We start from the raw sequence: 12,981 nt of genomic DNA, 5'->3' as shown, positions 1-12,981 counted from the left end.
CCTCTCCTGGGTCAGGTCTTATTTGACTCATCTTTAGCAGTTTGTAGATGTAAATGGTGACCTCTATGCATAAACAGGAAAGTTTGGTGTTCCACAAGGTTTTATTTTAGGTCCATTGCTTTTTCCTTGATATATGCTACTGTTGGGTGAAATTACTCATACAATTATACCAACATTTTGCAATTTATGAAAAAAATTCTTATATAGGCCCAAAAACCTTACTTTTTGCTCAGTCAACTTGATAAAACAAATCCTTCAAACTTTTGATACGTTGGATTTTTATTCTGACAGTTTAATTGTTCTATGAAAAGACTGGTTATTTAAAGTGACTGCTCCCAAGAGAGTCTGAGGTTCTGTCTGGCTCTTAATTGAATGGCAGCAGATTGTAAATCATGGCTGACAAAAATACAATGATAAGGAAATTATGACAATGATAATAATAATGTAAGCCTACATTATATCCAGTTGCAGCACATCACTTAAAATGTGCATGGGTTAAGAACAATGACTACTGAAAGAATACTGAATGCTAAATGCAATCCCCTTAACAAATTAGTTTAAAATATTCTATCGGTTTCTCTAATAAAGACATAATGCTTTTCTGCTAATATTTGAATTTGATCATTTGTTCCATTCACTTAATATGGAGTTGTTAGCAAATATAATACATAATGTGGAAAAACCATGATATATAATCCTAAGAATATATAGAATATATAGCGACCTGCCTGGTCTATCCTGATGCTTTTCTTCTGGTTGGAGTCTCATCACATGGCCCCACATGGACAGCATGGAGACCCATGGGACTGCTGTTGATAGAACCACTTGGACATTATGGTGACTTTGAAATGCTGTTGTGGTGGTCAGTTTTGTGCTCAGGTCTTCATCATTGAACATTTGATGGTGATTTCAGAAATTAGTGTCTTTAATGAACTCATAAATTATGCTGACCTATAAGCTGCTCAGGAGGTCTTGGTTGCACAACTCGACTTGACTATATTTAGTTTTAGAAAGGAAATGATCACTCCTCTGTGTAACCTAAATGAGGACGGGTTTGAGTCCAGTTTCTCTCAAGATTTCTTCCTCCTATAGTTTCAGGTTTTTCCACCATTTTATTCTACATTTATATATTTCTGTAAGGCTTCTTTGAAACGATATCCATTGTTAAAAGCACCATGAGAATTGAATTCAATCTTAGTTAGGTTTAACTTCAGATATCACTAAGGACTTGAGTAAATGTTATTTGTCTAAAGAGGAAAGCTAGATGTTTCTGGAACCAGATGTTTGTGGTATTACACTCATGCTATCATGCTGGTGCATCTCATAAATGCAGTTGTATACCAGTATCCCAGATTTACCCTCCCAAACATGAAGTGTGCATCCCAGAAGGCTTTTCTTGCTGAATGGCCCCATAGTGAGCGCAAGTGTGGCCCCTGCTAGGTGTTTTGCCTCCAGCACTTGCTACCCTTTCAGGTTTGAATGTCAAGTCTCTCCATGCATAAACCTAATTCCCAATGATACTATGTAGTGCCTGCTTAATTCCCAACAAAATTATGCTCACTCAAACTATGAAATGAAACCTAAATGCTGTTGAAAAAAAACATTTAAGCACCACATATGGATGCCTCAAGTTGTTTGTAATGTAAAGTAATGATAATGTATATTTTATACTGTATAATGGATGCATTATTACATTGTTTGCATGGTTAAGTATATTTTTATATGTAGCTTTGCTTTGGCTTTATGAAAGCCACAATAATAATTAAGCATACTGATTATTCATTTTATTACTGTGAACTAACATTTCGGTGAAGAATGTGGAGACAACATTTTTGTCAAGGACATCTTAGGTGATATAGTTTCACTTCCGCTAACCACTTTGCAACTGCATTTTAAAAAAGTAAGAATGTGTTCATTCCAGCATTTTCAAAACACCCATCACACATTCACCAAGCTGGGATTAAACCTGGGCCATGTGGCAAACCGTAATTCATAATTTATGCCCCAGATGAACAGATTTGCCTTTGCCAGAATCCTGCATACACACACAAAGAATATTATATATGTACTAATCAGGCATAACACTAACAGCATGTGAGTAATATTGTGTAGGTTCTTCTTGTGGCACCAACACAGCTCTGATCCATAAGCCATGAATGCCACAAGTGCTGTGAAAACTGGCACAAAATTGTAAAAAGCAGATCCTTCAATTTGCGAAGTGGACTCTGCATGGTTCTGGTTTGTTTGTCCAGCACATCCCACAGACACTTGATCAGATTGAGATGAATTTGGAGGCCAAGCCAACACCCTGAACTCCTTGAAATGTTCCTTAAAGCATTCCTGAGCAGTGTGGCACTGTGCATTATCTTGCTTGAAGAAGTCACTGCCATTAGGGAATACTGATACCTTGAGGGGGTTTACTTGGTCTACAGCAATGTTTAGGACACAAGGTTTTCCAGCAGAACATTACCCTGAGCATCACAATCCCTCTGTAAGCATGCCTTCTTCCCATAGAGCATCCTGGTGCCATCTCTTCCCCAGTAAACAACATACATGCACCCTGCCATCCACATGATGTAAAAGAAAACAAGATTTTTCAGACCAGGCCAACTTCTTTTATTTCTGCATGGTCCAGTTCTGATGCTAATATCCATTGTAGGTGTGGTGAGCAGGGGTCAGCCTGTTTATGCGGTTACACAGCCCCATATGCGATGCACTGTGTTCTGACATTTTTCTGTCAAAGCCAGAACTTTTTCAGCACTTTGTTCTACATTAGCTCTTCTGTGGGCTTGGACTGATGGACTAGCCTTTACTCCCCACACACATGAGCTTTGGGCAGCGATGGACCCTGTTGCCGCTTCAGAAGTTGTCCGTCCCTGGACCACTTTTGTAAGTACTAACCACCGCACACCGGAACCACTATACAAGATCATTCTGGAGATACTCTGACCTAGTTGTCTAGCCATCATAAATTGGCTCTCAGATCCTTACGCTTCCCAATTTTCCCAGACATTTTTCCAACATTAACTGTTGCCTAATATGCCCTTGATATCCTCAGATTCCTGTTGTTAGCGGACAAGTGGAACATGATGTGGTCATCTGCTCAAACTAGCCATTCTTGCACCAACAACCATGCTATAGATAAAGTCACAGAGTCACACTTTTTCTTCATTCTCATGTCAAATCATGTAAACATCAACTGGATCTCTTGACCTGAACCTACATAATTTTATGCTCTATGCTGCTGCTATATGATTGGTTGATTAGATAACTGCAATAATGAGCATGTGTACAGGTGTTTCTAATATAGTGGACAGTAATGGTGAATATCCCACAAATAATTAGCCATCTGTTCAGCTACAGCAGCGTAAAACAAATGTAATCAACCTTATTCAAACTCACTCATTGTAGATAAGCAGTTCATTTTCAGATTTGAAATAGGCACTTTATTTGAAGGATACCTACACAGGGCATTTAGAACAAAGAGCACAAGTCATTTAGAAATCAATGTTCAATGAGAATCTATGAATGAGAATTTATGAAAAGCTTTGGCAAAAAAAAAAATTGATTTCTCTTTACATGACAGAAGAGAAGAAACAAACCAGAAGAGATTGATGTTAAACATAAGTTTTGAATGCAAATAATTCCCCTAATTCTCTTCTCCTGTTTAATGTAAAGATAGAGCTATAAACTATTGCACTTTCATAAAAGCATTACTTTCAAATATTTATGCAATGCTTATACATGTCTTAAAAAGCACAGTGTAGGCATCCTTCATATAAAATACCACTAAGAGATCTTCTAAAATTTAGTTTGTAGCACATAGATTATTGTAATACAATCTCCAGTAGAGCCTACAGAAACTCTGCTAGCAGATACCGAAGAATCTGAGGAACACCTTTGCCTCTAGATATTTATGATTTGAGCAGACTGTAGTGTTCACTTTGTCTAATTACATCTTCACATAAACAAGTCTAACATAATGCACTTAACACATTTTAAGTGTTAACATATTAGGAACAAAACAAGATTTATTTATTTACCAAGCATTTCATTTGAAGGTAGGTGGCTTTCTAGTTGCATGCAGGTTGATTTGTATGCCAGCACTGGCGGGGTCAGGAGCAAGACCAAAGCAATGTTTTCAGGAACACACATCATGTTAGAAACACATATACGCATATAACAACAGTAAGTGTGCAGTGTGTAAACCCATTATTTTCTATTCATTCATTTAGGAGACTGTAATGGAAAAGTACTAGGAAAGACCAGATTATGCAAGAATGCAGATCTCCAGCAGAGAAGCTGACAGTCACTTTCGTAAAATGAAGGACTTAACAAATAGTCATTTCATTAGGGACTAATCTTCAGTGATGGGCTTTGAATTGGCTTTGGTGGGCTTTTGGGCTATTCAGTCATAATTTCCTGACCCATACTGTCTTGTACTGGTTCTGAGCTAAACACTTGTTCCTTGTTCTCCTGAGGCTCATCTTCTCCCTCAATTACAGCTCCTTCTTTGTGAGCATCATTCTCAAAAGTGGTCCCTTCTCCCTGATCGCCATCATATATGATGTCCTCAGGGTTTGGAGCAGGTGGACAGAACTCCTCGTCAGGTAGCAGCTGATGAAACACTAATTCAGCCTACAAACACAAACATACAGGTTAAAATTACGGGAGCAAAAATTCATTGAATAACCATATCTGGTTTTGGAAAAGTAATTGTATAATTGTTGTCTTGAAAGAGTCTGCATCAATGCATGAAACTTCTGAATCGATTATTAAAAACACAGTTCTTGTTTTATTCCTTATGTATTTAAAGCTGGCTAGCTTTGAATACATAAGGAATAAAACACAATAGGCCGTGTTGTTATATGAAACTAATCTAAAAAGGGGTGGGTTAGGGTTAGGGGTGAAGTGATACTACCAAAAAAGAGCCTGGTTCACACTTGACACATGACTGGCATTCTCACACAGAAGCAGCGGCAGCATGAGCAGCATAGTTCACTAATCTGGAGGACTAAAGGCAACATTCTTGAGATCCACAACATTTCTATCCATCAGGATTCCAAGTCAAATATTTAGTGAATATTTAGGATGCTGAACACAATGGTGAGCTCAGTTTCTCCTGAACACTTTCCACCACCATCATGACTGTTATCATTAGCTGCATCTCAAATCTATCACATTTAAGTATGCAATTTGAAATACAACACCAGTTTGTAAGTAGATGCATGTAGAGGTGAATTGTGTATCAGGATAGTAAAACGACTAAAATAGCATGTACACTTTTCCTAAATATGGCATGTTTGAATGAGTAATATTTCAAAATCACACACATGAAAATATGGTCCTTTTAAGGACCCCTCATATTTAATAAAGTCTTATACAGGTTGGCCTCTGAGGGTGCTATTCATGATTCTGCACTTAAAACAAGCGTATCTCTGGTAAAATAAGGGGTATAGGGAAACTTAAATAATTTGCTAAATGTGCAACGCATACTTTGAATACTTATTCTAGGAGTTTTGCCTATCTATCTTCACTATTCTGGTGTTAAACTACTCAGCAGTTTGTAGTTAGATCCCATATTCCACCCTCTATTCAGGGAAATAAAATGACCCATACTCAGTAGAAGGGGATGCTGTAATAAATTAATTTACATTTTGGTTTATATCTTCACAACTACAGGAAATAGAGTAAAACGACCTAATGTAGCCTATATTTTGCCACCTGTTATAATTGCTCTGTGCTGATAAACTTTCTGCCATCTTTAATTTTCAAAAAATGTAAAACATAAAACCCTTTTTTATCCTATTCCTAGGCTGTTCGTCTGATCAGCAAATAGAGAAGCTGCTGACAAAACCATACTGACATATATTGTATGGCTGCTATAATTTAATTTTAGGCCAGTGTGTGTGAGAGAGATGGAGTCCAGCTGATATAATTGTGTTTTAAAGAAGCTGTGTTCCCTTTAAATGGGCTTGACTAGGGTTTGACCACAGTGCGCCATTCACAAGTACTGAACTCCACACTACTGTGAAAGGAGTAATAAAACCTGTGCATGTTTTAAGCACCACTGAGTGCTGAGTTTATTTAATTTGAAAGTTTACTTAGTGGTTGTTTGGTTTTACTTACCTTCAGTCAGGTGCATGGTGCATGCATCTTATATAAGTACAGCTGTGCTCGTTTCACTGTTTGATTTTAATTAAGCAGAATGCACAATATTTAATGTGTGTATGGCTGTTACTGTGAATTCTGCCACTACTTTTATTTAAATTACAGGATTCATTTAAAGAATATAAATGGGAGCAGATTGTTGTATCACTACATGATATTGTAGCTTATATTTAATTAATATAGAGCTTTGTAGTTGGCACTGAATTACATAGACCATGGGTTAATCACACAGTCAGTAGGTGAAGAGATCCATGTTTGAGTCTGCATCCACCCACTAGGCATGCAGTGTTTTTATAGAGAATGGTAAAATGGCCACTGTGGAGTCCACGTATACACTATCCTATACTAAAATCATCATCAGACTGTAATAGTATATAATGCTTGCTACTGTGTTCTTACAACCCTTTCAAGCCTACCTGTGTGATGTGATCTGTCAGTGACTCCTGGAGACTTGGAGCAGCGATTGAAGCACATACTGTTTCTAACATACTAAAATCTGTTATGATTACATGAAAAAAAGGGCTAAAAAATCTTGGGATTTAAAAAAAAAAAAAAAAAAAAAAAAAAAAAAAACTACTTAGCATATTAGTCCCTATCAAAATGTACTGTCAAATTACTCAGCAGAATGACCATTTCAAAAACATGTTGAGATTTATAGACAATATGGCCACTATACATTAATCAGTACTAAAGAGTTGCAACTGGATTGCTCAAATGTCTGGAAAACATCATTCGTGACATGGATTTAAACCAAACTTTACAACTCAGCAATTCAGTACTCAGTAAATGGATTTAAGGATATTTGCAAAGCTTGGGACATGGTCATTGAAAGCAGGAGTTAGGTTCAGTTAACCAAATTGTGTCTCAGGAATCAATGCTCTTTTTGACCTGAAATTGGTGTACTGCATCAATCTGTAACTGAATTTCTACATGAATCTTCTTTCTTTTCATGGCAAGAACTTATCTTCATGCTGTGAACTACTCCCGTCATAGAACAGTGCAAACTGGTTCTAACCAGAAGAGGAACAAAAGTGGGAGGCCTCAGTGCACAACTGAATAACGATTTCCAAGTGATCCCAAACTTTCGAACATTAGTTTCCTCTTTGGCAGCAGGTTCAAAGAGCAACCCTGACACACAGGGCAGATTTTGCACAGCTGAATTGTTTTATTGCAGATATCCAGCAAAGCAGATTATGCTAACCGCACTTGTGGCCATGTGTGAATTAGATATCACACTGCTGGTAATGAGGTATCGATCAGCTTACTCACAGAAGTATCACTAGATATTTAAAGTACTACAGTGTTCAGAGTACCATTGCTTAATTCTGTACCATTCTTTAGTAGTTACAAATAGTAAGCAGATATAAGTGAGATGAGAAGAACAAGGAAGTCACTTTGGGATTTTTTTTTTTTTTTTAAATGTCTCAGTCTGCACTTGCTGATGCACAAGTAAGTATCCAGATAAATCCTACTGCCTAAAGTTATTAGTAGGCCATACCTACATAACAAAGCCATAACTACAACACAATACAGAAAAAAGAAAACATAACATAATAATTCAAATTAAAATGTCATCACCTAGCTGTGATCACTTTTGTTGACTTTCTCAACCTGTCATAGCATGCCCCACCAGCTGTTTTATCACCCCTTGCAGACTCACCAAGTTAATAGAGTAATCGCTGCCCAAGCTGTCATCGGGGCCTGTGCACACATGGACGTTGCTTGGCAGATTATAGCTGCTGTTGTCAAGGCCAGATGTATCCCGCATGTTGAAGTACATCACCCATAATACCTCAGGCTTCTCATTCTCCTCAGAACCTGCACATATCACAATTAAAGACTACACTGAAACAAAGCACACTGAAACAGCAGAGACATAGAATGGCAATTGTGTAGACCACTAACTCTGTTTGTGAATATCCATCTTATTACAGGACTCAGTTCTGGTTAGGAATGTGGTAGACTCATTATGTGGGGCATGTCATTTGAATGTAGTCTTGCAAGTCACAATTCTAGCCTTTACTTATCGTATCAGATAAGTTCAAGGGTGAGTTTTCATCTGAATCAAGTATTTAGTCATGTATCTTAAAATCATTAGATGTAGGAAATATGTTGCACACAAGTATAACTGTTATTTCAAGGGAAAATCACTGAAGTGAATATTAACAGCCTTACTCCTGCTGTAAACATTTGGGGTTAAGTTCAAAAGATGAACATGGGAAGAGATTTTAGAATAGGTTTTAAATATAGATATAGAAATAGAGTTTAGATATGTCCTGGTATTTATATGTGGATTTGTTAAACTACATATACACTATATTGCCAAAAGTATTCGCTCACCCATCCAAATAATCAGAATCAGGTGTTCCAATCACTTCCATGGCCACAGGTGTATAAAATCAAGCACCTAGGCATGCAGACTGTTTTTACAAACATTTGTGAAAGAATGGGTCGCTCTCAGGAGCTCAGTGAATTCCAGCGTGGAACTGTGATAGGATGCCACCTGTGCAACAAATCCAGTCGTGAAATTTCCTTGCTCCTAAATATTCCACAGTCAACTGTCAGCTGTATTATAAGAACGTGGAAGTGTTTGGGAACGACAGCAACTCAGCCACGAAGTGGTAGGCCACGTAAACTGACCGAGCGGGGTCAGCGGATGCTGAGGCGCATAGTGCGAAGAGGTCGCCAACTTTCTGCAGAGTCAATTGCTACAGACCTCCAAACTTCATGTGGCCTTCAGATTAGCTCAAGAACAGTGCGCAGAGAACTTCATGGAATGGGTTTCCATGGCCGAGCAGCTGCATCCAAGCCATACATCACCAAGTGCAATGCAAAGCGTCGGATGCAGTGGTGTAAAGCACGCCGCCACTGGACTCTAGAGCAGTGGAGACGCGTTCTCTGGAGTGACGAATCGCGCTTCTCCATCTGGCAATCTGATGGACGAGTCTGGGTTTGGCGGTTGCCAGGAGAACGGTACTTGTCTGACTGCATTGTGTCAAGTGTAAAGTTTGGTGGAGGGGGGATTATGGTGTGGGGTTGTTTTTCAGGAGCTGGGCTTGGCCCCTTAGTTCCAGTGAAAGGAACTCTGAATGCTTCAGCATACCAAGACATTTTGGACAATTCCATGCTCCCAACTTTGTGGGAACAGTTTGGAGCTGGCCCCTTCCTCTTCCAACATGACTGTGCACCAGTGCACAAAGCAAGGTCCATAAAGACATGGATGACAGAGTCTGGTGTGGATGAACTTGACTGGCCTGCACAGAGTCCTGACCTCAACCCGATAGAACACCTTTGGGATGAATTAGAGCGGAGACTGAGAGCCAGGCCTTCTCGTCCAACATCAGTGTGTGACCTCACAAATGCGCTTCTGGAAGAATGGTCAAAAATTCCCATAAACACACTCATAAACCTTGTGGACAGCCTTCCCAGAAGAGTTGAAGCTGTTATAGCTGCAAAGGGTGGACCGACGTCATATTGAACCCTATGGATTAGGAATGGGATGTCACTTAAGTTTATATGCGAGTCAAGGCAAGTGAGCGAATACTTTTGGCAATATAGTGTACCATGGCACATTTTATATCACACCTCCCAATATTTCCAAGTGAAAATATACACTTCATATGAATATACATGATCAGAGGTGTCTCAGAGAGTAGCAAAAGGTGTTAGCACTGAGACACACACACTTCTTATTTCTTCCTATATACAGCAAAACATAACCTGCTTATCCTTTAAAAAACTCATGAATTATGGTTAAATTACAGTAACCATGTACCATACCATAGTAATTATAGTTACCAGAAAATAACAAATGAAATGCACTTGTGAGCTCTGCATTATCAATCAACTACAATACATATTACTATGAGCAATTGCTCTGCATGTACTTCTCTACTTGTGCATAACAGAAACTCAGTGTTCCATTGTAATTACTTTTTAATTTTTCAAGCCACTCAAACATATTATAGCCAATCATTAACCCATATCATACAGACGCTCTCAGTTCATTTTTTATTTTTATTTTTTTTATTGTTTCACAACTGACATGCAATGGTATTATTAAGCAATTTTACCTGTACAGTAACATGGGACTCTTTTGGTTTTAGTAAAAATGTACTGCATTGACTGACAGTATGGGGAAAACTTGAATAAAAGAAGCAAACATATGCACAAGGTTTATTGATGATAAAGTCTGCAATTTAACTTGTGTAATTTATCCATAATATACTCCAATGAGACATTATAGGTGCCACTAGCTGCAAAAAATCCCCAAAGCATTAATGATTAAAAACCATATTCTACAGTGGGTATTTTAACTTGTACATCATTCCCAGACAAGCAATGGTGTACATACTGAAAAAAATGATTTTAGTCTCACTAGACCACAACACAGTGCACAGTGAAAATCATGTTAAAGTTCATTGTCATGAAGGATACTAGCAATGTGTGATAAAGACGATGATCTCACCTTGTACACATTCCTCTTTGCAGCTGTTGGGTACATGGAAAAGCCTGGAAACTACAGGCGCCAGATCTTCATGAGCTGAGCCTGATGATGAGCAAGTCAGGTGGACCAAATCTGTTACAACAGCCAACAATTAGGCCATATGAATTAGCTTCATGTTAAATAACAATTATTTATACTTATTTTTAACGTAAAAACAGATATCCCAATAAGTTAAATATTGAATAATGAGAGTCAGTCTGGTATGACAACAATAAAAAGAAAGAAAGAAACAAATAAATAATGTAAAAATAAATAAATAAATAAATAAATAAAAATACGTCTCAGAGATTTAATTTAGTCAGTAAAGAATATATGAATACATCAAGGTCAAAGATTAAGGCATTACTTTAAAGGTACTTTCTTATTTCTTGATTGCTGTTTTGTAGTATAATAATGTTTGTGTGTGTTTCTCAAAGAAAATATCTATGCATAGAGAAACAAACTGTGCATGGAGCTACTGTCAGGCCCATAAATATTTGGACAAATTTGTGTACTATAGTATATCGTGATGAAATTAAGCAATGAATATGCAAAGTGGAGACTTTCAGATTTAATTTAAGGGCATTTATTACAGCACTTGTCCAAAAACATTTGACAATTGGCTGCTCAGTTGTTCCATGACCAAGTGTGTATTATTTCCCTGAAGTCCAAGCATCGGTCACTGCTAGTGAAACAAGCCATTATTGTACACCAAAGGTACACCAAAATGTCTGGAAGACCATGGAAAACAAAATGGTGAATGACAGAAGAATTCTTTTCCTGGTGAAGAAAATAAACTTCACAAATTTGCCAGATGAAGTATGTCTTTCAGGAAGTACATGTGTCAACAAGAACTTTGAGAAGAACTTCACCAGAGTAAATACAGTGAGTTTACCACAAGATGTAAAACACTGGTAATATATATCAGAAAAATATTACCAGATTTCCCCTAGTTCTTATCCTTTGGTAAACAAAATGTGACTCCACACAAATCCTCGTTGCTACTAGCTGTTGCTCAGGATGGCCCCATATGGATAGTCTGTAATTTGGTACGAGGTTGCTGTGAAATCTAAACCCTAAAGATGATAGTGGATGTTCTCACTAGGACTGCCTATTAATTGTACTTCCTAAAAACGATGCTCAGATCTCATTCACTATACAGTGGATAACTTCACCTGGATTTCATAGACGTAAAAACTTTAGTGAAATAAAAATTGATACTTATACTAAAAATCTTTCCATCACACTTTGCACTCTATAGTATACAGTTGTAGAACAACACTGACTTAAGTTTTCAGTATCCAGTGTCACACAGAGGATCATGGGTTCTCTCCTGAGTATGGTTCCTCTTAAAGTTTTGTCCTCATATCATGTCAGAGAGCTTTTCTTTGCCATCATGCTAACTCTATAACCAGAAATATGTAAAGCTGCTTTTTGACAATGTTCACTGTTATGTGCAATGTATAAATACAATTTAATTTAACTGAAATTTCAAGATTTTTGCCTCAAACAGCCATTAAAAATCTGTCAGACTACACCTCTGAATATGTATACCGATTGCCATTAACGCAGTAAAAACAATGCAGCACAGTGATGAAACTAAAAAATATTTAGTGTCTTGCTGTCAGAAAGGATCATTGTTTCCATTGTGCTCATGATGTCAATGATTGTACATGTTGCACCAAGGAAAAATCAGTCTTTTCTTATTCTTTGAAGCCGTAAAATTGGAAGCATGAGTCCTTCTGTCCACTCAAGCCACTCGCTGGAAAGCAATGCTATGCTAATTGTACTCCCTCATTTTCCCCATCAAGACAAACTCAGATGGTCATTCTTCACCTGCTCACCCTCTGCTGTAATGACTGATAGCAAAATAATATCAGTGTAAAAGACAGATAGACTAAGCAAGAAAAGCAGATGGTATAATTAATTGGAAATAAGTTCACAACATACCATTTGATAGATGGTGTACTTGTCCAGAACCATTGGCCTAAATGGTTTCCACTATTCCAGGTTTAACAAGAGTATAGTATTCATAATAATATAACCAGCTGTGCAGTCAGGAACTTCCAGAATTTGATATGCATAGTAAACAGTGAGATGAGAAAAAGCAGTAGATTTTCCATGTAATGCGTTTACATATAGTCCAGGCTGTCTAATGTCCAAATGCTCAACATTTTCTCTTTCGATGCTCAAAGTGCTTGTACACATCTGAGTATTCACAGGTGGAGGAGAACAGGAGACTCGAGTTAAAAAACAAAAAATAAAAAGCATTTTTAATCTCTACATTGTATGTAAAGTGTTAGAGTTGATACTTTGCTGTAGGT

At 37.6% G+C, this 12,981-nt stretch overlaps 1 protein-coding gene across 1 annotated transcript in view; it reads right to left on the bottom strand.

Moving 5' to 3' along the window:
• Window positions 1–4,013: 4,013 nt before the first annotated feature.
• Window positions 4,014–12,981, bottom strand: part of chm (CHM Rab escort protein) — a 51,285-nt gene continuing 42,317 nt past the window's right edge. The window contains exons 13-15 of the mRNA XM_058415621.1: window positions 10,640–10,750; window positions 7,832–7,989; window positions 4,014–4,638 (exon numbers count right to left, since the gene is read on the bottom strand). Of these exons, the coding sequence (XP_058271604.1) occupies window positions 4,405–4,638; window positions 7,832–7,989; window positions 10,640–10,750 (503 nt within the window). The 3' untranslated portion in view covers window positions 4,014–4,404. The remainder of the gene's footprint in view (window positions 4,639–7,831; window positions 7,990–10,639; window positions 10,751–12,981) is intronic.

The sequence above is a fragment of the Hemibagrus wyckioides genome, linkage group LG18 (genome assembly GCF_019097595.1).
Source record: "Hemibagrus wyckioides isolate EC202008001 linkage group LG18, SWU_Hwy_1.0, whole genome shotgun sequence".
Classification (NCBI taxonomy): domain Eukaryota; kingdom Metazoa; phylum Chordata; class Actinopteri; order Siluriformes; family Bagridae; genus Hemibagrus; species Hemibagrus wyckioides.
The sequence above is the reverse complement of the archived record's forward strand: the minus strand, read 5'-3'. Positions and strand labels throughout refer to the sequence as shown.